The sequence below is a fragment of the Cygnus atratus genome, chromosome 5 (genome assembly GCF_013377495.2).
Source record: "Cygnus atratus isolate AKBS03 ecotype Queensland, Australia chromosome 5, CAtr_DNAZoo_HiC_assembly, whole genome shotgun sequence".
NCBI classification, from domain to species: Eukaryota; Metazoa; Chordata; class Aves; order Anseriformes; family Anatidae; genus Cygnus; species Cygnus atratus.
In genome coordinates, this window is record NC_066366.1 from 27,484,663 (window position 1) to 27,511,698 (window position 27,036).

The 27,036-nt window shown below is 34.7% G+C and overlaps 1 protein-coding gene across 7 annotated transcripts in view; it reads left to right on the forward strand.

Annotated features, from left to right (window-relative positions):
* GPHN (gephyrin) overlaps positions 1-27,036 on the forward strand; it is a 287,073-nt gene that overhangs the window by 170,243 nt on the left and 89,794 nt on the right. For 3 of the 7 annotated variants that reach the window (XM_035539775.2, XM_035539773.2, XM_050711056.1), the window contains 5 exons: positions 368-462; positions 4,787-4,853; positions 11,809-12,081; positions 13,360-13,467; positions 19,308-19,442. In XM_035539775.2, coding sequence (XP_035395668.1) covers positions 368-462; positions 4,787-4,853; positions 11,809-12,081; positions 13,360-13,467; positions 19,308-19,442 — 678 coding nt within the window. The remainder of the gene's footprint in view (positions 1-367; positions 463-4,786; positions 4,854-11,808; positions 12,082-13,359; positions 13,468-19,307; positions 19,443-27,036) is intronic. The other 4 variants (XM_035539776.2, XM_035539774.2, XM_035539778.2 and 1 more) reach the window with 2 other exon arrangements.

Here is a 27,036-nt window from a genome sequence, read left to right on the forward strand (position 1 = left end):
ATTACATGCAGTCTTCTTTTTGCTTATTCCCAAACATTCCTTCCTTTCTGTTAGAGGGAGTTGTTATTTATGTGGTGTTGGTTAGTTTTTCCTACATATATAGGATCCTGACTTCTAAAATTTTCTGTAGGAGTCTTTACAATAAATACAGCTAACAGTGCTTCTTCCTACCTCCTTGACTTTCCTTATTTTACACAACCAAGAGAAAATTCTTCAACATATTCCAGTGCTGAGAGTTTAGCAAGGACATATTTTGGTTCTGAAACAAACAAACAAAAAAGATTTTCTTTCTTGAATTTCAGCTTGTTTCATATTTTTCTAGTCCTTGTTGCTTTTCACTCACTTGCTATTTAATCTTTGATTACAGGCCACTAAAGAAGTAATAGAGCGAGAAGCCCCAGGGATGGCCCTGGCAATGCTGATGGGATCACTTAATGTAACTCCTTTGGGCATGCTCTCTAGGTAAGAATATTTCCTTCAGAATATGAAGTGAGCTATTTCCTTAGAAATATGCAGGGTAGGGGAATGACTGTACAGAAATAACTGAAGATTGCTAGTGTTATCAAGACTATAAGTCTTAACTTCAGAGAAGTGGCCAAATTCCAAGAACAGTAATTGCATTCTCTCATTTTATTCCCTTTGTAGTCTCCACTAGGCACTGTATCTTCCTGTATTTTCTTTACCAGGCTATTTGTAATATTGGTGCATGCTGTTGAACAGCTGTCTTTTCACTCTAGAGCTGTGACATTTCAGTGGTGACTGAAGAATTCTTCTGTATGTTGTTCACCAACTGCTAAAATGCTTGTTTAGCAAAAAAAAAAAAACAAAAAAAGGAAAAAAAAAAAGAAAAAACTTGATAAATACATACGTATTGTTGTGTTATTGCTTTTATTCCAGTACTAGCAAAAGCTCTCTGAATAAGTGAAAAGGTATTTTATCACATGCTTTCAGATCTAGTACATTAACTCCTAGATTTTGATATTCCCTGTTAAATAGTTAGCAACTGATACTCTCCCTGCTGGTGTTTCTTGCTTATCATTGACACCTCTTGTTATCCTGTATTTCCTTCTGGAGTTAATTTTTATTTTATTCCTTCAAGATCTTTAGAATTGTGTATCATTTATCTATGATAGATTTAGTAATATCAATGCATTTCATAAGTCGGTTTGTGATTATGTGTCATTTCAAGGTAACTAAGAAGCAATGGCTATTACAGTTTTTGTTTTCTCGTTGCATAATGAGGGTATAACAATAATTATGTAAGTTATAAACAAAGCAGGAACTTCAAATTTGTTTGAAATTTTGTATTCAGATACTTGGATTTTTAAAAGACATTTAGATTTGAGTTTTAGTAGTTCAACAGAGTATTTCAAAACTTTCTGTATCACTTTGTGTATCTGAAAGGGCAGCATTACCAAGGTAACATCTTCAGATTCTGTCCAAACTAGCAAGTACTTTCATTTTTTTATCTGATGAAATTTTTAACATTGTAAGTCGTATATTTTGAAGTATTTTAGCTGTTCTGTTTCTGATCAAGAGAAAGATATCCATTTAGGTGATACTGAATAACCAACATTGGTTTAGGATGTGTTGTGATCAGGATGGCTGAAAAGATGTTTTAATGATAGTGGAAGCAGAATGCTGGATAGCAACCTAACTCTTCTATAGACAGAGCAAGAAAATATTCCTTAACCTACAGCCACTTTCAGTAGTCATTGACAACCATTACGGGACATAACATCTCTGTGTATCTATACTGAAAATGTTTTACAAATAGACTTCGTGCAGTCATACTAGGCCTTAAAAATTTCCCAGTGAAAACCTTTACTTCAGGCCTATATGTAATCAGCATGCAAAGGGCTAGTGTTTGCGTAACATTCAGAGCATAAAGTTAAGTACACAAAAATTTAAAAAATTACATCATTATGGTTTCTTGCACAATCTTCGTTCTGCAGGAATGCACGTGTCCTGTGATTAAGTTTTTTATAGAATTCTTCTGCAGTTGTTCAAGATGGAAGGGGGGAAATTCACTTTTTTGTTGTTGTTATTGTCCTCTGTGTAATCCCATATCATTCGGGGTACTCTTTATTCAGGATCTTCTCTGAATGCAGACACTTCCTCTGGGATTTTTCTTACATCATTTTTTACTCTAAGACATAAATTAGCTGTAAATTGCTATATTTTCTTAGGAAATTCTGCAAATTGAGGTAGTTTTGTTATCCCCCTTTTACAATATGAACTAAGCTACATATTAAGAGTGGTCAAAAACATACACTAATTTTAGGCACACACTTTGAGAAATGTAAATCTTAATTTTTCAGAGTGTTTAGCTTTAAATGTCTCTTGTCTCAAGCTTAGCTCTCATTGACTTAATTTTGAAATTAAGTTCTTATGGATACTCCTGCACGTAATTTACTCCAAAAAAAAAGAAAAGAAAAAAAAAGGCAGAACTTTATTATGCAACATTAAGCTGACACTTCTGTAAATCACCTGCAGTTTGGGAAATGTTAGATCAATCATGTTGAATTTTTTCACTTGAACTTTCAGAAATTTGTATAAGGTATAGGCTGTTTTTCCTGACTGTAGACCAACATTAGAAACTGGTAGAAAGTGCTGGGTTATTTTGCAGACTTGATTCACAGATACTGACAAATGAAGAGCCTCTGAGACTTATAACTGGATACATCGGGGAGTATCTTGGAGGGTCATAGACCTTTCAGTGTTTCCTCTTTCTCTGTGACCTTCCAACTGTTCTTGTCCTAGAGTTAATCTCCTCACAGGATTTCTTACCCAAGTCAACTACCTGTGCTGTTGCAGTCTTTAAAAAGCCTCAGTACCCCTTGCCCATCAAAACTTCTTCTCAGGGAGATGTGTTTTTTTGTTTGTTTGTTTGTTTTTTTCCCCAAAGAGATCATGTTCCTCTATTCTATCTCTGCATTAGATCTGTATTTTCTTCCCACATCCATTTTTTCTGTCTTTCTCCCTTATCTTGTTTTTCCTACAGGTCCTTTGCTTCTATTCATACTCTTTTTTTTTCTCAGGCTTCTCAGAATTTTCTCATAATTTCTGTCCAATGCACCACTAGGCTGAGGATAACAGGGGATCCACAGCATCTCTCTCAATTGTTCCCCATTTTGAGGAAGATCATTAATTTATCTCTCACATTACCCAGAACGCACACACCCTTGGTGTGTTTCTATGTTGTTGAGCGCACACTATTTTTTGCAAGCCATGCAGTTCTTAAGTATTTTTACTTACTTTTGCATGCTGTCATGAGAAATCATTGGCAGCCCCATTTCTGTCTTATGCCACTAGACATCACTGTAATTCCTCAGTGGATGTTTCCTGTTTCCCTTATTTTGAGTCTGTCATAAAGTGTAGTTTGACTACTGCAACAAATGTAAATGAGCACATTTTTTTAACTTGAGTTCCTCATCTTTGTTTTGTGGTAGAGTTGCATTCAGTGACCTGGAATTCTTTCTTAACTTAGGGTGTATAATGTGTAAGAAGCGTGTACAGGGGAACAGAGGCTTGGAGTCAGGCAATATTCAAGCTGACAGTTGAAAATAAGACTTCTCTTCAGGTTGGTTTGACTATGATACCAGAGGTTCATTTTGTGGCAGAAAAATCATCTCTGTGCTATTTAATTGTAAGCGTTATGACAGCTGTCGCTAGAATCCTTGCTATCCTGCTAGAAAATGCCATGCTACCAATAAATGATAATAATCACTAGGAATTATTTGTATAAGAAGAAATCCAGGGAAATTGGCTACTCTGAAATTTTGGTAATACTCTATCTATTTTTTTTCTATTCTGTCTTCAATAATGTCTCATGTTTTTAGATAAAGAGACTGTTAACACAGTTTCTCTCAACATAGCTTCTGTATCTTTGTTGTTTGGTTTTGTCCTTTCATTTTTTCTTAGCTTTATATCCTAGCCATATTTTTTTCACCACTAGTTTGGTAAACAGCGGAGAAAAGCAAGATGTGCTCTGCTCTTCCTCCAGACAAAATCTGGGTTCTGATTTTGATCTGGGTTTTGATTTGTTTTTTGAAAAAAAATATGTAGGAAAAACAGGCAAACTCTAAATGATAGAAAGGATAAGAGAAACCCCATTCAGCCCTTGATTGTTTGTTCAGCCCTGCATCAAGACCAAAGAAAATCCCTAAAGACACAAAATAAAATAAAATCTTCATCTTTGATAATATTTTTTTTTCTGGAGTTAGGACAGAGTCTTGGGAAGAATTAGATTTGAATTGCATAAGTGCAATTTTCAGTTGAGAATTACTTCCTTCCATTTTTCTTATGTGGTATCTTAAAAAGAAAAAAAAAAGAAAAAGAAAAAAAGGGCATTTGAATTAATGCAACCAGCATACTAGCATGACTTAGTATTTTTTACCTATCAAGTGAAATAGTGTTTGATACCATCAACTATGTTACAAAGGAACCCCAAGTTTGAGTAAACAGTGACTATATCAAAGAACGTATTTGATGGAAGTAAACAATGGAATTAAGGGAGATACACAGAACTAAAAAAAAAAGATGAAAATCTCTCTGGTGTTTACACTATCATTTAAATGTTAGAATTTGTCAGTCTCGTCTGTTGCTTTTTCAGCTTCTCCTGAGCTGTTTCATGAGAACACAATCAGCAAATATTTTTAGATGTTAAAAATTGATTTGACAAATTCTGGTAAATAATAAAATTTATCTTAAATATTTTCTTCTTCTTTCTACAGTGGAGAAATTTCCATGCAAAAAAATTCACTCTGGGTTTCTTTCTTTTCAGACCTGTGTGTGGAATCAGAGGGAAAACTCTCATAATTAATCTGCCAGGTAGCAAGAAAGGGTCACAGGTAAGAAGTGTTCTTACTGATCTGCTGCTGAGGACTGATGATAAGTACCTCTCATTGTTCTGAATGGTAGAAAGTACCTACTACAAGTTTTACAGAAGTTAACTGAAATGCATATTCACTAACACACCATCTCTCTTGGTCAGGGACAACACAGTACTGGTCTAATTGAAAGTACTGTGCGACCAGGACAGAATTACTTTTAGTACAAGAGAGTACTTCACTGTAGCAGGCAGTTGTAATGAATAGTTTAATGTTCTCTTACACTTCCTCCTTCTTTTCTAGTCAGCCTATTCCTGATCCCTGTGTTTTCTACAGCTTCCAAGAAAGCATTCTTTTTTGCACAGAAGTAAGAAAAAGGCCTAGTGTATGGTAGAACTTGCTGGAGTAAAAAGAATATTCCCAATTTTGGTCAGCAAGAGAGGAAAAAAAGGAACATCATTTTTAAGTGTATGAAGATTTTTTAATGTTTTGGATATGTGTGTCAGGCTTTACACCCTTCACAGTTGGTTTTCTTCCTATGTTTTGTTCAGTTTGGACAGAGAAGTTAGGCTTTATTTTTTTGTTCATGCTTACTTTTTGACTGCTTTGTATTAATCATATACATATGTGTTATACTCTGAGATTCCTCCTTTGCTTTACAGATTTATAACTATTTATTGATCCTATTCTTATATGTTGCTATTGAAAAAGCATTACTATAACAAATCAGAAAAAGTTAGAAAAACGTGCAGGTGACAAATCAAAGCAGACAATATCAACTTCATCTTATGTTTCTTTGTGTTTGAAGGATTGCCTACTCAAACATGTGCCTGGTATACGTATGTACTTTCATTTGAAATGGGAAAGATTTTATCTTTTCCAGTGCATGCAAAGGACCTATCACCGCTGTTTTTCTGTATTCTTAGTGTGTGGAATTTTATGAAGTACATACCTTAAAAGACTTCAAGGTAAAGCTCATCATTTGGTAAAATTCCCTATGAACACTGATTTCTCAGTTGTACAGCTTCTTTGCTTTTGCCCTCTGATTGTCTAATCCCAGCTTAAATGTAGTTAACAGACAGCTGATGTCAGGTGTGCCGTCCTCACATGGCGTTCTGTGTTAGTGGCTCTGCAACTTAACCATCAGCATCACACCACTGTCTTACGTAGTTGCGCACAGGATCCGTGATCTGTATGCATGAACAGTACCACCTCCTTCTCATTTAAGTGCTTTCTTCTCTTCTTCAGGGAAGAGTCTATCTCCCTTTTATCCATTATACCTATAAGACTTTCGGATGCTTAGTTGCCAACACTAGCCAGCATCTATGTCTTTCTACCCTCCAAGCCGCTTTTCTAGGATTACTGTCATTCAGCTTTGCGATGTTAGGAAATAAGAATATTTCTTGTCACTGGGAACCATAAAATGTTTCCCTGTACCGGAGAGGATCAAGGTACTGCAGTAAGTTTGCTTTAGTATGAAGGAGAAAAGAATGGCAAGAGTAGAAAAAAGGGTGGAAATTTATTTTGCTTTTGAAAGGAATAAAGAATTTATATCAGTAAGTTCAAGTACAGAATGCAAATTCTAGCCACTGCCATCTCAGCTATTCAATAAAACTCATTCATACCTCTTGAATTTCCTGCTGCCCATTTATTCATTGCCAAACAGTTGTCTAACTGGAAATATTTATGCTTCATATTGAGCAAGGACTTGTGTAAGTGCAAAAATCTGCCATTTGTTCTTCTGACAGTTCAGGAGATCTTTATGAAGGTGCTGGCAGTCATTGTGCTAGTCATCCTGAAGGAGAGTACCAAGAGTTAAGGGTGAATGTCCAGATATTGTATTAGGTACTTTGTGATATAGGAAATCAGGGAATGTAGGGGGATGATAAACATACTGTCAAGATACAGCCATGGTGCACAGCTGGAGATCAGAGGTGGGGCGTAGTGTATAGACCGTATCTGACACAGTGGAGCATTTGAAGTGCTTTCAGTGTATCTTGCATCTGTTCCTGCATAACCCATTGCAAAAAATGCAGTTAAGCAACAGTTCCTTCCACATCCGTAACCATTCTCCAACTTCTCAAAAGCCTTTCAAGGCTATTATCAAAAAGTCAGTGTTCACTTGAATTGCATCAGTCTCGGTAGCAGCAATCTTTCTTCTCTAAGAGAGAATTCAGTTAAAATAAAACCTGATTCAATGCCTAAATTTCACCCAGCCCCACAACAATGAAGTCTGGCCTAATACTTTTAGGATACATGTCAGCATGTATGTTTATGATGCATATTGCCAAACCATCTTCTCAAGTTTAGAAGCGCAGCTTCAGACTTGCTTCTCCTGAAAGAAATAATTCTCACCCTTGTGGTGATGATCACCTTAGTGGTCAAATAATCTTTGATTTACCTTTTCAACTCCTTCCAGATAAGTCCCCTCACATTAGGGCAACATTATTTTAGAAAAGCTATTCCAGGGATACGCCTGAATATCTGCCAAGAGGGGTTACTGTATTTCATCATAAATGAGAGAGAAAATTGCCTTTCTCTGAACCATAATGCTTCTAGGAGCACTAGTGAGACAGTTCTTCACAATTAAACATCAGGAAGACTCTTACTGTGTTAGTAAGGTTCAATCTTTCCAGTGGTCTTTCTGTCTGCATAGCTGGCTGATGGATCCAGAAAGACAGCCTTCTCCACATATACCCTGCTAAGCTGGTGAGTGGGTTATACAGCCCGATACAAATCTGCTAAGGTAGATTCCCCTATCAATCATAAGAATCATTCTCCTGGGCTCAGTATACGTCAGTGACCTTGCTGAAAAATGTCTTCACCTCTGGCATCTAACAAATGCATACCAGGTAGTTTATCAATGTTTTCTGAACCATTCACTGCCCAATCACAGAGGGGACACGGTACTGATGTGCTGTTTGGCAGCACAGCCCTGAAGTTGCTGTTGCTCGAAAGACTTTTGTTTAGAGAAATATAAAGGATGTTTATAGGGACTCTCACCTGGAAGCTGAAGAGGGAATATTTTGAATACTGTTGTCTCAAGCAGTCATTACAGGTTTTCAGATACATTGTTTACAAGTTTCCATTTAGGGACTCAGTAATCCTTCTTTGATTCTATGGTTTCTTAGAGTCTTTTTAGGAAATCTAATAAGATTCTATAATTGAAAAAAAAAAAAAAAAACCTTAAACTGCCCTCAAAACGTGTACCAAGCATGGAGGGTTGTGGGGTAGGAGTATACCTACTTGAAAGTCTTCCAGTTATTAGTCGGAAGACATATCTATGAATATAGCAATGGATCCCACATCTTAGAGAACTGGCGCACTGGTAAGAAGTCTATACTTTTTTTCAGAAGTCTGTACATCTTTTATTGAATTGTGAAAGGGGTAAAATAGCTTGCAGTCTCTGATTCTTGTAGTGTTCAGTAGACTCCTAACATGCTAGGTAGAGAACAAAATGTCATTTTGTGTCCTGAGGCACTCAGACTGTAAAGATAGGTAAATTGTAAACGGAGAAGGAGGAAAAGGAATGAAATATGTTAGTAAGTATTTTAGCAATAGTTCAATATATAAGTAATTAATAAAAGAGGTAATTCTGCTGGAGAAAAAAAAAAAGCTGTATGATTTCGTTATGTAAGCAAGATTTTTATAAACTGATGATTTATTTGTTCCTGTCATGATGATAATCTCTTCTGTCACAATTTATTTTAATATAAAACACCTTAAAAATAGGAGGTTTCAGCAAGGATTTTTAAGATGCATAGTATAGAAAATGGTTTTACAACAGGCTGGATCTCAAGAACCAAATAGGACAGGTTGTTACCAGGTATTTGTCTCATTTCTCTTTTCTTACTTGCAAATTTCCTTTCCATCGTACTAATATAATTACGTAAGAAGCTTATATAAAGCTGTGAAGTTGCATCACTATACATATTTCATTAATAAAATACTGAATATTAATAAAAAAAGACAGCAGTGTAAATGTCCATCTCAAAAATGGACACAATGCAGTATTAGTTTCCATTGAAATGGAAAGAGTTGAAAACCAGAGCAATCTGATCTGAATGTGTAAAACTCATTCCCTCTTGCTGTATAAATTTCTCTCTTTTTATGAGTGACAAGTGCAGATTTCACTTAATAAAAGGACAGGCGTGTCTACTTAGGTCAAAACCAATATTGTAATTGAAGTAGAAGGAAGAAGGCCACTGCAGTAACCTCAGTTGAAGCTTAGGTTTGATCAGAACATCTGCATAAAAACTTAGGAGTCTAAGCCTTACAAAGGAAAGAAATCATCAGGGATTGTCCAACTCAAACTACTTGTTACTGGAAATGACAAAGGTGGAACAAAATCAGGGAGTCAAATTTTAAATTGTCAATGCAGTTTTTTAATCTTGTAAATAAGTCATTTCCGACTAACGAACTCTCCTCTGTCTCATAAAAAAGAAAACACTCAAGAAGTCTGCACTGGTCATATTAATGTTACCATTCCTACCTATACTTCTAGTAGCTAATTAAACGAAACATTTTGGTAGGCTCTTGATTTTACATAAGGCTAGCATAGCACAACAGCGAGGAAAAAGCCTTGTCATCCAAAGCTGCCAAATTTGTCGGTGTTCTAAATTCATCGTTTGTAGCTGTAGCCCTAAGTCTTTGCAGTCACCAGAGACACTAGGCATTTCTGCTTGACTTCAGAGCAGCTCTGTGCTCTGTTGCCTGCTAGAATCGGGAGCATTCTTTGCAATGCTGCTCTGGAAGATGCAGGTGATGCCAATCATGTGTTCTCCAGGGAACTTGTGCAGCATGTCCCACTGAACCCACATTTGTAGAATATTTCCATTTTTGTGTTTTTCTAGTCTGTTTCGTTTCATTCTAGCCTTAAAAAAGCTATTTAATGCTGTGAGAAGGGGCAAAGTATGAAATTACCAGCTGCTCATTGAAATCATTGGGTCTATGGCAATTTACATAATTGTACTAACAATTGCTTAAAACAATGAGTGTTAGAAATAGCATGAGCTTTTAGAATACTTCTTGGGAACCCATTCATCAACAGTTAAGCCAACAAGGCTTTATTTCAGTGGTAGGAGTGGGGAACATACTTGCTAATGAGTAAATAATTAATGTACATTTTCATTATTTTTAGTCAGTTCACAGATTGTTGTGTTCGTTTACCAGTTGCTTGAGGTCTGCTTTTTCATTGAAGTAATGATGGTTGTATACCTCAATGTTTTAAACCATTTTAAAAATAATACTCTGGAGGCTCAATAGCTCTGAGCTTTGCAGTTACATTAGAAGTTACATTTCTTTATTACATTTACAAATAAATTTTAATATATATTCATTATATACAGCATATTATGCTCATCCAGCTTACTCTAGTTCTTCAGAGTGAAAAGTTGAATGTTTATAGAATTCGTAAATCTGTGAAGTAGTCTGACTTTTCATTATTCTTAAAGATGTGATTAAAAGATGGGTTCTTATGTAGAAGCTTTGAGGAAATAGTGTTTGTGAGTCATGTTTTTGACTTACGAAGTGGCTTAGATAAATTCTAATAATCTCTGATGGATGGTTTGTTTGCATAATCATTTTTATTTATTGAAAATACTTGTTAGAATATCTGCTTACAAAATGTTTAGCATTATTTATTTTCTGGACACTCTAAAATCTTGGATTACAATTTGACAAGTCTCCCTTATAGTTGAAACAAAACCAAAAATGAAATGCAACAAAAAGAATAATGTCAGCTTTTTCTGTCAACTTGTATGTTCCCTAACCGCACTGCCATGGCATTAATTGCTGTGACCTTGCTATCATTTTCCAGTAATTTAATATATATATGCAGTCTGCAGAAATTACATGAAGAAAACTCTTTACCTGAGGTGCCTGGGAGGAGGATGAGAGGCAATAGTCATAAATTGAAGAAGGGGAGATTCCAAATGGATAAAAAGATAAAGGAAAAAAAAAAAACACCTGAGGATAATTAAGCATTAGAACAGGTTGTCCAGAAAGGTTGTGGAGTCTCTGTTCTTCGATTTTTTCAAGAATTGACTGAATGCATCCTGGAGCAACCCATGTGAATTCAGTATTTTCATGGCGTCTTAAGGTTCCTTGCAACATGAATGATTCTTGATTCAGTGGAATACTAGCATACTTGAGCATCAGAGGTAGCTAGAAATGTGTACTCCCATTATGGAACAAGAAGAACAATTACATTGTGCCTGTGTTTTTGCACTCTCCAGGCATATAAAATAAAACAAACTTTATAATTGTTTTTAAGATGATAGAGGAAGGAGAGTTTTAGATCATGTGTGATCATTTGTTTTGAGTTATATAAAATTATAATGACATCAGTATAGTTTTTCATTGTCACAGTCTACAGGTTAAGTCCATAAATGCAAAAAATATATAGCATTATATAAAAGCATAATTGTGGAAACGATTATGAAATGTTCTCTAATTGTGAAAGATCATAATAGAAATGATTTGAAGCTAATAACCCTGCAGGGATAAAGTTAATGTTTTTTTAATTCTGCATTTTTGTAGCATTCTGCAAACTGCTATGAACTCATTTCTGTATTATGTATTCATGAACATTTTAACTCATTTTCCTAAGTTTTAATTCAATATTAGCTTAATTACAGTAGCTCTAACTTACTATATTTGCACAAAAAATGATGAAATATATTTCATAGTTCCCAATTTTGGCTCTATTTTTGTTTGGTTTGTTTTTTGTTTTGTTTTTGTTTGTTTGTTTGGTTTGGTTTGGTTTTGGTTTTGGTTTGTTTTTCTGGTTTTGTTTTTTGTTGTTGGCTTTTTTTTTTCCCCTCTGAACAATTGCAATTGCCCATTTAGGGTTTTATTTATGGTCAGGTGAAAAGATGCATCTAAATCCCAAATATCCCTTGGGAGCAAATCTGGAAAATCCCTATTTACTTCTGCAGTAACTTTTCATAGTCATTTCTCTTCTTGTTGTGCATAGGAATGCTTTCAATTTATACTGCCAGCCCTACCTCACGCCATTGATCTTTTGCGGGATGCCATTGTAAAAGTAAAGGAGGTACACGATGAATTAGAAGATCTACCTTCACCACCACCTCCTCTTTCTCCTCCTCCAACCACCAGCCCTCACAAGCAGACAGAAGACAAAGGAGTACAGTGTGAGGAAGAGGAGGAAGAGAAGAAGGATAGCGGAGTTGCATCAACAGAGGACAGTTCCTCTTCACATATAACTGCAGCAGCCATTGCAGCTAAGGTGAGTCTGGCTTGTTTCCAGAGGAGATCCTTTAGTTTCTATCTCAGGTACTTTCCACCAATATTCATTTGCATCCTAAGACTATATACTGGTGTTATTATGCTCAAACAAATATATTTTAGATACATTTCATAGAAATATAGTCCCCTAAAAATATATGAATCCTGTTTCAGAAGGTGATCACAAGTTTCAGTGGAAGTTGCATTGTTCATTAGCTTGATGATAACATGCATTTTAATGATACCACTCTGATGTGACAGATTATTTTTATTTTTATTTTTATTTTTTTTAAATTCAAACTATTCACACATGAATGTACGAAGTTCAGTAAGTGGCAAGGAATTAAAGAATTACAGCAAGATTTTCTAAACTATATTTTCCATTTTGAAATGAGAGTGTTGTTTTTTAAAAGCATTGATAAAAAGTACAACTAAGTAGCAGGTTAAGTAATAAGCTATCCAATCCACTGCATTCCAATGTGCATGTCTATGTAACAGATGTGAAATTCTGCCACAAATTAAATACCATGACATCTTCTTTACAGCCTCGCTGTAACTAGCAATTGTAGATCAACATTACTCAAAACAAAATAATAAATTTGAGACTACAAAAGAAAAAAATTAGATAACACTTGCAAATTATTCTGGTTAAAATTGTATCTGTTTTCCAAAGAAATAACAGATAATTTGTAGCAATATGTAGGTATTTACATTTTTTATGCCTTGAGTTTTCAGCTAGAAAGACAATGTATTCCTGTGTTTTTGGAAAGTTTTTCTTCCAAATTAATTTGTTCTGTATTTACTCCACAAGCTGTACTTTTATTTCCTCTTATGGGAATTGAAATTCTAAGTAACTCAAAATGCTAATAAACAACTTCTAAACCAAAGCAACAACATTCCAACTCCAGAAATGTGAATTCAGGTCTGATGCATCTTGACATTTCTAAGACAGCTGCAGCTGGAGATCATCTCCTCATTTATAGAAAATCCTGATTACATATGTCTTTACAGGGATGAATTAAGGTAATTATCACTTGCAAGTTTCAGTTTTTATTAATGCAAATTTTAAATTCGTTATTTCTTTTAATATAGGCAAAGACAAGTAATCTGTGCAATTTTTAAAGGCAGAAAATACCTGAGATCTAAACTGTCTGTGTTCATGTGAGCTTGGCATTTCAGCACTACACTTGTTTTCACTTCATTCCTTTTCAGTCATTTGCTTGTATAGCGTCATGTTTTCCTGTCACTGTATTCATAGCTGTTGTGTGTTGTGCATTAGAAGCATCCATCCTACACCAGTTCAGCAGTTATCATGGCAAAAGGTGAACAGCCCATTCCTGGTCTCATCAGTTATTGCCATCACGCAGCAGGCAGTGCAGGAGAACCGGTAAGATGCACTTCCAAGAGGCTTTTGCACTAACAGTAGCTAAAAATACACTGCCTGCCTCCTATTCTTCTGTGTGAATAGACAGTGTTATTTGTTTTATTCTAACACGTACACATCAGTGCTGTCTTTTAGAGAACATGCTACAGAGAATATTCTTAAGATGCAGAGCTAAGCAGGATAAATATATGCATTGTGACAGTTTGAATAATTTTGCTGCTGAGATAATCATTGCTATAAAGCCTTTGTTTCTGTTTAGTCATCAACTTTATCATCTAGCATACTCAATTATCGAATGTAATTAAAATAGTCTCTTAAAACTGTGGCTTTAGAGCTATGAAATTTTGGTAACTTTTTCCCTTTGGTTTGCTTTGCTTTGCTTTTTTCTCTCAATAGCTTGTTTGTCAATATAATACAACATTGGTACTGGGTGTTTATCTCTTGATGAACATCACTTACAGTTTCTCCTTTATTCTTGTATTGTGTTTAGAAGTAGAATTTCTCAAAAACAGAATAAAAGACTAGAGTCAGTAAACAGTGAGCTCTTGTTATAAATAACTGAATTTTAGTGAATAGTAAGCAACTACTTCAATGAGTGGTAGAAATTACTTAAGATATCCCTAGCTTTGTTTTGGACTTTACCCTGACATTATAACCCAAAGGTTGTAACTCAGGCTCTAATAAAATACTATACATTATTTTATATCTCCCAAAGATTTAGTCTAAGCTTAAATCAAGATAGAGTAATGGCTCTAGTATCATCAAGAATTCATACCATATTCATAATTGTAGGTTAGAGAAACCTGAGGAACGCAGTTGGCCTTGAAAACCTTGTGCTGTTGGACCAGTTCGTTCCATGTCAGCCAAGAAACTAAGTGCAGATTCTTAGGAAAACGTTGTTAGTTCTGTTGAAAAGAGGCTGCACTTTCTTGTCCCCTTAGTCAAATAGTAATTTAAACCACCAATTGAATAGTGTAATCCCTCTGTATTTAAAACATGATGACCATGCCTCTTGAAAAGTCATTTAGGAAATGTGAAGGCTTTAAAGATGATGCAGCTAATGATAAAGCTATATTACCCACATACATATGTACATATGCACACACATTTATTCCAATAGTTTCATTTTTTTCAGCTGAGGTTACTAAACTCGAATTGGCACTGCATTCTTCAGTATCACTAAAATAGTGAATTTGAGCTCTCCAAAGCGTGCTATTAAGCTATTATCCAGGCTTCTGTGCCCTTTTGCAAATTAGTCTTACGCGTACTGTAATCCAAATTTGATCTTCATACTCAGAGCAGGAAGTGACTAGTTTTTCAGAAGGTTTTCTCTTTTTCTGTGCTTTTAAGATGTTTTTACTTTCGTATAACAATCACAATATTTAGCATATGCAGCTTATTTCCTTAGCACCTTGCCAGCACTGCCAATCTTTATTCAAGTACTGGGCAAAAGAGGAGACCTCATATCTTCTCCTTTTTCCTCTTCTGGTCAACTTGTAGTTCTCTAAGCTCAGAACACAAATATTTAGACCAATTTGAAACTACTTGTGGAAAAAGTGGTAAAAGATAAAATTTTAGAAGTAATGACTGACAGATATGGTGGATATCTTTCTCTGTCCGCCATTTCTCATTCCTTTTTGTCAGTATGTTACAACAGTTTTTCCACTTCAAGTAGCTGTAGACAGAAACTATTTTCACCGAACTTCAGTTTTATTGTACCCCATTTAGAGTTTTGAAGCATCTACCCTCTGTTAAATTTGTTTGAAAGTGGGAAACAAATCGAAAAAAATAGGGAGACAATTATACACGCTCAGAGTGTGTAATAATAATTACCCAAAGCACAATGATACTTCTACCCTTCCTTATTGCAGATTTTCAGCCTCCAGAAAACTCAAAAAATCTCCTAGGCTGACAAACCTCCTTAACAAGATTAACAAAAAGCTGTCTTGACTAGAGATACACATTAACTAAATTTATTTTTAAAGGAAAAAATTACTAAATGTGAGTAAACTGAGTAATTCCTGTTCTCACATAATATGTATGCATAAAAATGCCAGTAACATTGTTATCTCTTTCACTTAATGAACAGTGTATATGCATTTTATTTTTCATATATTTATGTAGATGCACTGTACATATTAGTACCTTCTTTGAAATCAGCAGGTTATGGTGGTTTAAAGAGAATCTTAATACTGATTTTAGCTATAAAATACATTCTGCTGTCACATTGGAGAAGTGAATCTCTTAGGAGCAAAATTTGTAACTGTAAGCTAACCTAAATATCTCTGTGATATTTTATGTCTGTGAAAGCTTACAAGCTGAAATTTAGATAGGTTCTAGATAGGCTTTATATAGAGATTTTTTTATGGCAACTGTATTTTTGGTAAAGATAGTGATTAGGGAATAATCCACATTGAAAAGAAATGCCTGTAATCATATTTTCCCTTTATCTTCAGCTTCCTTTGCTGAGTGTCCTGGCTGAGATTTTAGCTAAATTTTAATTTTTTCACAGGTGAAAATTGTTACTCCACATGCAATTCATTGGAGACTGAAATAGCCTCAGTCATGGTTTATTTTCTTGTTATTCTGAAAAAGTTGATGCCAGATAAAGTTTTAGGAGCAGTGATTGAAGGATATGTGGGTATAAAAAAAACAAGAGCTACATGCCTGAAGGAAATGAGACAATAAGTAATATCTCAATATTCTAGAGTGACCAGAGTAAACTCCAGGGAGAATTGGATCGTGGTATCATTTGTAAAAGCAATATTGTGTTTCTATTGAGGCATGCTAGAGCGTATAAAAGATGTAGTGGGCCAGTACCTAACTGTGTCAAGATGCAAGCAGCTTTTTATCAGAGGAGGATAAAGAAGAGGTTTCTTATTTGAAGAGTTAAAACTATTCCTTCTTTTATTATATCTTCTTTGGTTTATGCCTTTATCATTTTTTTCTTTTTTGCTACAATATGGAGTTTAAAAGGAAGCATAATTTGTAGGTAGCGCTGGAGCTTTGCCAATATATAATTCAGAGATGTCAGCCATTTTACATATTTAACATATTTAAGATGGAATTGCACGAGAAAAGGAGAATAGAAGGGAGATGGTGCCTTTGAATACAAACGATTTTCTCTGCTTGACCAGGATAAATATCCTTGTTCCTGCTTTCCTCTACTTATACTACATGTCTAAGATCCCATTTGCAAATCAGAATACTCCAAGGAGAGGCCAATTAGGTACTGTTTCTGGAGAGGAAAATATCCCCAGAATAATCTTCTAGAGTGAAGAGAAACTCTATTGGCTTCTTAATTCATAGTGGAAATTGCAGTACAAGTTACATATAGCATTGAGAGATCCTCTGAAGAAATTTTTTTATATACTAACAGAAGTTGGCAAAAAATACTGTCAGTCTGGAAACACAGCAGTAGAGCAGAAAGCAGGCAGTTGGTGATACACTGAGAACAAAACCTGTTTCCATACAACTTAGATTTTAAACATGAGAAAGTCTAATGTATGGAGGAGGGTTTATGTGAGATACTGTCCACTAGGTATAACTCGGTATCTCTAAGTCAAGGTTGCCAAGTTAGATGTGTTTGTTTTTTACAGATGGAAGGAAGATGAGGGAGAAAAATGACATAAAAAAGCAGTATTAATGATGTGTGCCCTAAGATTGGTCATTTTAACTGCACAGGAACAGTGCAGCAAAGCTGCCTTAATATCCTAACATTGACTCTGAGGATTCAGCAGATTTTAAAAGCTTGGGTTAAAGCTTGTGGCATTTGCAGTATAAATTGGGACTTAATACTTTATTTCTAATGCAGGCATGGAATGCAACATGAACATCTACTTCACACCAGCCCGAAAAAGGATGAGGGCATGAGTATCACATTTGTAGACAAATAACATTCCATTAAATTTTATGTTAGTGTAATATCAGTCTTGTGACTGATAGAAGACAATTTGTCTGCTTTTAAATGTTGCCAAGGTCTGAGTAAGTTCCTGAAGTGGGTTTCAAAGATTCTATAACTTTCCCAACTGTAACAGCTTTGATATGACAATATGCAAAATTGGCAGACCATTAAGAACATCCCATTCTGTTCCTGGGAATACATATCCATTTCATTTTCCTCCTCTTTCAGTACCATCCCTGCTTTGTCTCCACACCTCTGTAATTTGGGATGACCTCTGTGACAAGAAATCCTGGAAGGAGGTATTTTCCAGTGGCTTCTATTTGTCCTAAAGCCTTACTAGGCAAAAATGCTCAGAAATGCCTATATTCCGACCAGGTGCAGCATCTCAATTTAAAAAAAAGAAAAAAAAAAGAATGCTGGACATCCTGGCTGGAAATGATTAAAATTGGTGGTTTGGCTTGTCACTGGAGCTTCATTTCTTCCTTTCTTTTATTATGCACTACTGCCATGTCCCCCAGACATTTTTCAGGTGGTTCTTTCGGAACTTGAACATCAGGCTAAGCTAATAATTTCTTAATGAGATCTTAAAATACGTGTCTGTATATTCAGATTCAAAAATCTGAATTTGGAGTTAATTTTTCTACATTTTCTTACATGTTGTAATGGAAAATTAAATTGCAAGAACAATCTGATGTTACAAGTGCTACCTCTGAAAAATAAAGAGGTTAAAATCTTGAAAACAAAATCAGAATAAAACTCTGTAGAGAGTGTTTCATAGCAGAAAAGCTGCTTGCTGCATTTTGTGTGTAGAACTAATGTTAGAGATCAGTTCTCCTATATGAGGCATTTATCATTTACACGTCTTATCATTTTACACAAAAAAATAAAAACTTGAATCATGTTCAACTGACAATCTAATCCATTTTAAATCTGGTGTGATATCTGCATGACGGGGCCCACATACTGCAGTAATAAAAAGCAAGAGACTTTCTAAGATTCATTGTGTTAACGATGAGAAAAAATTCATTCTTAAATGCAGTCCTGTACCTCTTTTCTTTGGAACTAGTGATAAAACTGAACAGGAGACAGAAGATTTAAAAAAACATACTGATGTATTCACTTTTATTACCAAATAGAAGACCACTTTCTCATTGTTGTAAGTTGATGTGACTCCATTTAATTAAGAGGCTTAATAATACCAGCTAGAGGGTCTGGCACTAAAACTCCGCCCTAGAAATATCTGGCCTTCTAGTGAAAGCAAAATTAAGTGTATTATTTTGTGAAAACAAAAGATTGATTTCTTTTCCCCTTCAGAATGCATTTTAAACACAGGCAATGGCTTTGGATGGTGTTTTCTAGTGTTTTTGCCTGTACTTCCTTCAGAGAGGCCTGCGGCTTTTGCCAACACAAATCTTTACATGAAGAATTTCTGTACCTGACATGAAGTCTTTAGTACATGGAATTAAGAGCATTTACTCACTGCATGACATTTCTTCAGAGGAGATCGGTCATTGCTAATAATTGGGTTTCTGTTTGGAATATTAACCCCTAGATAGAGAATGAAAAGTCTGCCTCCATTCATGTCATGGTAGAAGTCACCGCTGGTCATTGTTGGGTTTGAAAGGGTTAAGTTTGAGTCTTAGGAAGAAAAACATTCTTTTCTTATTATTTCCTTTTATATATTGTAGTATATCTGATTCGAAGTTCTTCAGGACCAATAGTGCATTCTATGTTACTTCAGTTAAAGTATGATATTACATATTTGTGAGGGGTTTGTTACTGAAGTTATGAGAACATACTGTTACCACTACCAACACTGCATATAGTGTGTGCAAACTGAGAAGTGAGGTATTCCAAGAAGTTTTTGAAAAAAGATTTTGAATAAGATTTAAATAAAATATTTGTTTTTGACGATTAATTCCATTTCTCTTTTTTTAAGATTCCAGATTCCATCATCTCTCGTGGTGTTCAGGTGCTCCCACGTGATACAGCCTCCCTCAGCACTACCCCTTCAGAATCTCCTCGTGCCCAGGCCACCTCTCGTCTCTCCACTGCATCCTGCCCAACACCAAAAGTAAGTACATTTATGCCTTGCAAACTCCATTCTCAGACATATAACCTATCAGAGTAATGTATTGCCTCTGCTGGAGAAGGTTGGTTTGCATGCAAGGGATGTATCATTCTAAGTAATAGATAAATCGGAGACAGTACTTTATTCCACGTGTACTCTTGTACAATTTAGTATGTGGGTCTACCAATATGTCATGGTTACTGAAGTTGAATGTTATCTCCTGCAATATCAGTCATGAATGTAAAATTGTTAACACCTTGAATGTCTTTAATATATCCCCAGGAATGTAGATAATCCTGCCACTGAGTAACAACATTAAACAAGTAGTATTTTGTTGACAAAATGTATGTGCAAATTTTTAGACTGAGACGGGGCAGTTCTCTGCCCCGCTCTATTATTGATCAGTTTAAACCAGTTTCAAAACAACCAATGTTGCTCAAACTTAGATATTTGCTGCCTGACACTTGGAAACAAAAACCAGCCTAAATTGAATAGAAAGTTTTAATGCCAACCTTGTGGGATTATTATTCAGTTCTTACTGATTATACTATACCATTTAATCATTGAGGTGACCTCTATTACGTTCTCTTTTTATAAAACTTTTAAGTAGTTTACATCAAAGACTAAGGGAAATGACCAGTGGCAAGGCCTGTAATGTCCACCTTCAGCAGAATTCCTTTCAGCAGAAGAAAGCTCTGTCAGAATTCACTTTGTGTTCATGTCACAAAGATCTTTCTATGGCACCAGATGTAGATGTACTAATAAACTTGTAGCAGATGGCGAACAATAACATTCTTCCTCATCTAATATGTTATCCTTGAAAATTATTCTGCTTGCTAAAGTGATTGCCAGCATCTGCTAGTTCTTCCTGCTGTCTCATTCTTTCTGTTAGTGAACAAGATTTACTGGCAACAACCCATAGAAATGTTTAAATGTTTTGCTTTAATCTATGGGATAGTTTTATGCTCACCTTCACTGTAACAGAATCAAAATTATTCTGATGGACAGCATACTGAACTTCATTATATAGTCTGCTCTCTTAAGATGTTCAGTGAGTTCTACCTGCAGGTGGTTCATTCATTTTTTACTAAAAAAACTGCCAGTTGTCTGATGGCTAAAATTAGAAACTCAGAGCTTATTACATAGAAAACTGGAGCCAAAGAGGAATACAGAGAAACTGCATTGCATTTTATGGCTCTTGACAAAACAGAAAAGTCCAAAGAAAACAAAAGGAGGCAAATAACAAGCATAAAAAAGAGACAGTGCTATTGCTAAGAAATAGCTCTAGGTTAAGCCTATGTGTTTTAAGGAGGGTATCATAATGGGAAGGAGTGAATCTTACCTATTGTGAAGCAGAATGCACTCCTCTAGACTATTTTCAAAGATTCAGAGATTACAGAAGGAAATTATATGAACTTTGATATAAAGTCTCTTCCAATGTAAATGATTCCGTGATTCTGTGAAAGTAATAAGTCTGAAAGTCTTCTTCGGGAAATTAGTTGAGATGAGCTCTTGTCATAATTGGATCATGCTTTGGCATTTCATATTAAGCCCTATTTTTCAAATATTACTGCAAAATCAGATTTTGTACAAAATATGTGAGACCACACCACTTTTAAAATAGGAGTTGCCATGAAACATCAAAGTTGTCTAGCTTTTCTGTGATGTCTTCCAAAAGTAGGTAGTACAATCTGCTTTAGGGAAAAAATAAGGAAAACCCAACTGTTAACAACAAGAAAGTAAATGTGAAGGATAATCTTCTCTGTTCCTATTACTTAAAGGTTGGATTTTGCACAAACGTGTAAGCTGCTTTGCCACTTAGAGAATTCTTTGTTGTTTTTACTTATTTTAAGAAAAGAAAACTCTAGCTACTCTTGTTATCCTTTTGTTTGGTCCTTTTCAGTACTCTCAAGTTCTCAAACATCATCTGAATTTGTCAAGAAATATGGTTCTTTCATATTCTTCAAGATTGTCAATATGTCTAAACATCTTCACTTACTATGTATTTCATTCTGAATCCTGGCTTTCTAATAATGCAATATGAATGTAATTTATACTGAACCTCTTGATCCACAGATTCACACAGTAATGACACAAAAAATGAGTTGCAGTGCAGCATCCAGTTGATATTCCAGGTTGTTGTATTTTTTTTTCTTTGATCTGAAAGAATGTATTTTTTCAATATTCTCACCATCTGGTTTAGGAACTTGTTTCAGGCTCCTAAACATGTATATATGAACTCAAAAAAAAAAAAAAGGAGAGGAAGTTTCAGCAAAAAACAATTTAGTTTATATGTATTTTGAGTGGTGGTCTGGCCATAAATCTAGTGGCACTAGATTTTTTTGTGAACTACGTATTCCAGTTTATTTTGTTGTACCGTTTTCTTGTTGTATTTTTGTCCTAAATGTACATAAACCCTTACATCTCTCTTACTGAATTTGCTGAATAGCAGAAAGTTGTGTGTCCCTCTCAGAAAAAAAAATCAAGCTTCTACAATGATGGGAGCACCTATATTGAATAAATGTAAGTAGCAGGTTACTAATGCATGTCTGTATTTGAGAGAAGGTATGGGAGAGTTCATTACTAATACTCTTGATTGATCTGTTACGAAAAGTCTTCACCTTTTCGTAATTATAATGTTGTTTATATATACACACAGCATGTAGACAGACACAAAATACAATATTTAATTTTAGATTTCTTTGCTGTTGATACTTTGTCTTCCATGTTTTCTGAAGATCTGTCTATAACAAAGTAGTAAATGATGAATAGTGAGTTTGAACCTGTATATTTCAATCAGTCTTCAAAAGTTTAATCCCTGATAAAAGGAGGAATCACTGTAACCTCTTGGGAGGTCAGAACTTTTCAAGAAAAAATTTGATTGGGACAACTCTGTCTATTGTTAGGTACATCCCCAAAACTAAGCAGACTTACTTTTGTTAGCTTCTGATAAATCTCTGTAGAACATCTTCCTTTTTCTGTGAATTGCATTTGAGTTTTAAGCAAAATCCACTGTGGCTCAAAGAGCATTTAAAACATATTTATAGTGGAAGGATTCAGATAGAGAGGCAATCTAAGTTTTACTCTGGGGAAAACTGCACTAACAGTTCTCCCTCTTTCGTTTATTCAACCATAAAGTTGATGGTGATTGTGACATTTTTATCTTTAACAATATGGTTTTGGTCTTTTTAAAGTTGTAATGATTTTTCAGCAAGGTTAAATGAATTTGCTAAATATTCACGTGACAGACGTTTAAGATGACACAGTATGGCTTGCAAGATTTTCATGCAATTTCCAATAGCTGCTTAGATTATAAGATCTTCCTGTATTTTTGAATATTTCCGTGGGTGCCATTTTCATGAAGTTCAATGCAATGGTCTTTTCAGATACAAAAGCAAAGTACTACACAGTGTAAAATACCTACTACAAGTATCAGGAAATTTTGCCTAACGTTGACTTTAGGGGCTTTTTTAAAACTTGTGGCATAAAATTTTAGACCTACAACTTCAGATAACTTAAAAGAATATGTCCTGATCAAATGACTGAGTCATTGCTTCAAACTTCTAATTTTGTTTGACTCTTAGGGATGATATTAGTATAAAAGAAATTTGCAGCTTTCAAGTTCAAGTCTTTCCTTCTCCCCTACGTAAATGACACAATCAATTTTTAATTTTTGCCATTGCTGTGTGTCAAAGTCAAATGAAGCAGATATAGAAGACCAAGGACAGGATTTAAATTATCACCAGGAGTACATTTCAGTGACAAAAGGTGTTCAAAGTATTTTACTTTGCAAGATCATCAGTCTAACTGATGTTCAGTTCTTCTGCTTCAGTGGGCAAGGTTTCTTTCAGCATTATCTTTGATCATGAAGAATCCTAAGAAACTTGTTATGGTACTTTTAAGATGAGAGTGATTGATTTTTAATGTTTTTTTTTTCTTTTCTTTTTTTTTGTACTATCTTGCTACTTCATTCCTGACACATTATATTCTGCTTAAGAAAAATTATCATTTTTCTTTAGTTTAGTTGCGGATTATGTGTCCTATCTATTATTTATTAGTTATACTGAATGAAAACAATACACTTAGTGGTATTGACATACATACTTATATATTTGTAGTAATGAGAGAGAGCTTTTAATTCCTACATGAGTCTCTAAGCTCTGTCTGAGAACTAAAACAAGGAAGCACAACTGCTTTTCAAAGTTTTCTAGATGCTAGCAGAACAGTCACCTCATCTATCCACCACTCCAAACACACCTTCTTTGTGGCATAATACATTTAATTCTGCTAATTGATCACTTTCTTGTAGCTTTCTTCTAATAAGAATGGTTATCTTCATCATTCTTACATCTACATTCACCTATAAACCTAATAGTGTAAAAAGTATCATATATTTGTAATTTTTGTCTATATAAATGTTTCAGTTGAAAAAAAAATCTGAAATGAAAAAATCAGGAAAAATATCATTAAAAAAAGACAAGTGAGCATTATTCCTGTGAGGAAAAAAAAAATAAAAATCTCAATCATCTCTCATACTTTCTTCCACAGAAAAATGATGCTTTGAACACCTCCCATCATGAACCATAGCTTTAATATTGAACCTAGATATTGGTTCAAGTTTTCCATACAGTCAAATGATCTAAAAACTAAAAGTAAATATAATTATTGTTTATGTTTTCAGTCTAGTGTCGTGAATTTTAATATACAACTATTATGTGAAGTAATCGGATAGAGAACAGATAGAGTTGAGAAGATGCTTTTTTATCAGTTACTGCTTTTTCGATAGAAGAATGGTCAGGTTGCTTACCACAAATCCTCAGTTGATGAGACAATGTTCTGGTCCTGATTTGGCAAGATGTAGTTTTATCCATAGGGTAGATATATTGTGTAAATTGGATGTGATAAATTTTGTATTTGTTATCATAATGCGTATTATTTCTTCTTAAAATGATCATCAGATTGAAAACAATATGGAATGTTTGTGAATATATTTTAACATTTGTTCACATACACTAAATTCCCAAGAAAAGTTTTACTTTTTCTTTTTTAATTATGAATTTGAAGTTCGCATATGCTATCGTCCTTTCTGCCTAGCAACTTGATGAATTTAGTAGCAAGTGCTTTGGCATAGTTATCTTGCTGTGATATGGTCAAGGAGCACAGAAAAGTGCAAAGGATTTTTTAAATTGTTAGGATGATCTAGGTAGATGAAATCACACTCCAAGCACGGCAAAGGGTTCTTGCTTTTTCTTGTAAAACAGCTGACTGTAGACACACAAGCTTCATTAGATATTTGATCCTGCTAAAAATTCCAATGTTTCCTTGATTATTTCCTTGATTATTTTCTTATTTTTTTTCAGTATATTTAGTGAAAAGAAATACTGGGAGAATGTATGCTGGATTAGAAAGTAGCCAGGGTTGTTTAAGAAGAGGAATCCTGCTTACTAACATGTGTCAATCTAATGTATCCTCCAGTGTATCCTATCAGTGTTTTTCAAATCCACTACTGATCAGGAGGCAAGAATAATTTCCATTTACCTTTTTTCCTCATTTTTAAAATATGTTGTCCTAACAAAGCATATGGATGATTGAATTCTAAAAAGTCTTATTTTTATTTTATATTTTGTTTAGGAAACCTGATTGTTATTCAATAAAAATATAAAATGACACAGCTTCAAATGTGAGACACTGTAACTAAGAAAGAAGCAGCTTGGTGTGCTTGGGATATCAAAAAAAACACGAATATGTCATAAATAATAAAAGCAAAGTCTAGTAAAATCTTTCCTAAAAAATATAAGATTCACTTTGTAGAAAAGTTGAAGGATATATGTGGGTGAGGTTTTGTTTGTTTGTTTGTTTGTTAATATCAAAATAAACCCATCAACAACTCTCTGGATAGGCAGAATAAAGGTTTATGTCATCAAGTTTAAGCTGAACATTGAATTTCAGTAGAGGTGCTTTTTTTGACTTAGGCTTAGTGCTGTTTTTTTTCTTGAACATTTATTTTTCAAGTAGTAGCATATTCAACCGTATACAGAACCTGTATTAAATCATAAGAAGCACCAAAATCCATTTCCCTTCCTTGTCTAAAAGAACTGTTAGAGTAGTTGGGAATTGGTTTTCTACACCAAGCTAGTACATCCTGAACAATTGTTGAATTCATGGAAATCAGCTTTCAGGTCTGTTACGGAGTCATATGAAGATGCTCTAATGTGCAAAGTATTTCCTACATTTGTCTTTCTTAGTAACCAATGGCATTTTAGCAAGCTGCAGAATACCTTTTTTTTTTTTTGAGTCTAGTGAAACCTTGAAGCACATCAGAAATACACTTTAGAGTCTATTCCTGAAAGTAATTATTTTTCAAATTGTAACTATTCTGCATGTGAATCTGTCCAGAAGAGAATAGTATTCCAGTACAGACATCCTAGCTTACTCATGCATCGCATGAGTTCTGAACTATGTATACTTACACTGTATCAACTTGTCAGTTCCCCCTTGAAATGTTTTTCAGTTATCCTTGGGAGCAAGAGTTTTTGCTCGTTACTTTGCTTTCTTCAAGTGTCAAGTGTTGTTCGTGGGTTTTTTTTTTTCAAATTCTGATAAATTCAGTTTGGCAGTACTTTAAGAAAAGGAAAAGATGTGCATCCTTCTCTCTTAATTTCCTTATCCACACCTCTACAGAAATATTTGCTATCTCCATTTTAATATGTCTAGGTCTTGTCTTGTCACCAATGCTTGTTGAGACCTTTCTGTGCCTGGTGACCATTTTGTTGTCTTTCTGGAGCTGGTCTCTTAGAGCATTATTGGCCTCTTGGAGCAATTAGTTCTTATTACCTGTGACAACTGATTTATTTTTGTTTGTTCGTGGAATATGGTTTCAAAAGTAAACCTATCTATATGCTGAATTTTCATATAGCCACATGTTCTGCTTGTAAGATTTCATTTTCCACTGTTTTTTCAGTATCTTAGTCCCTGCTAATTCTGTAATTTCAGCCATTTATACGCTAACCTGACTAATCATCAGCTTGGGTATAGGCAGGCTTGCTTCTGTTCCTTCACTGACTATTCCCATAGTAAATAATCCACATCACTTACCGCTATGGAAGTTTTTTGATCAAAGGATCAGAAATTTCAAAAATGTCATTGCAAGGATAGACCAACAATCCTCTTTTCGTGTTTTCATTCTTTCTATTATAAATCATTTAGCAAAAGTGTAGCAAAGTTCAATGCCAGATATTATGGGGGAGGTTGGTGAAGTTGTTTTAAAACAGAAATGTTTTCAGTCACACTTTCCTATCTACATACTTAAAAGCACAAACGTCCGTGTCTTCAAGTACGCTGTCCAGTACTGGGACATCCATGTATATGTACCCACATAGTCTGGTCAGAATTCCTTGAAATGACTGGTAGGATATGTGGCACTAGCTTATCAAGTCCTCCACTACTTCTTTAGGTTTCTTCCTAGGGTGGTATCCATTAAGTCAGTGTTGGATCTGCCTGTTATACCGTTTAGTTGACAGTTAAAAGGTTATTTTTCTCTCCATCCAGTTCCACCTTTGGAATACATAGGAATTACTCCCTGTCCTGTGTTCTCTAC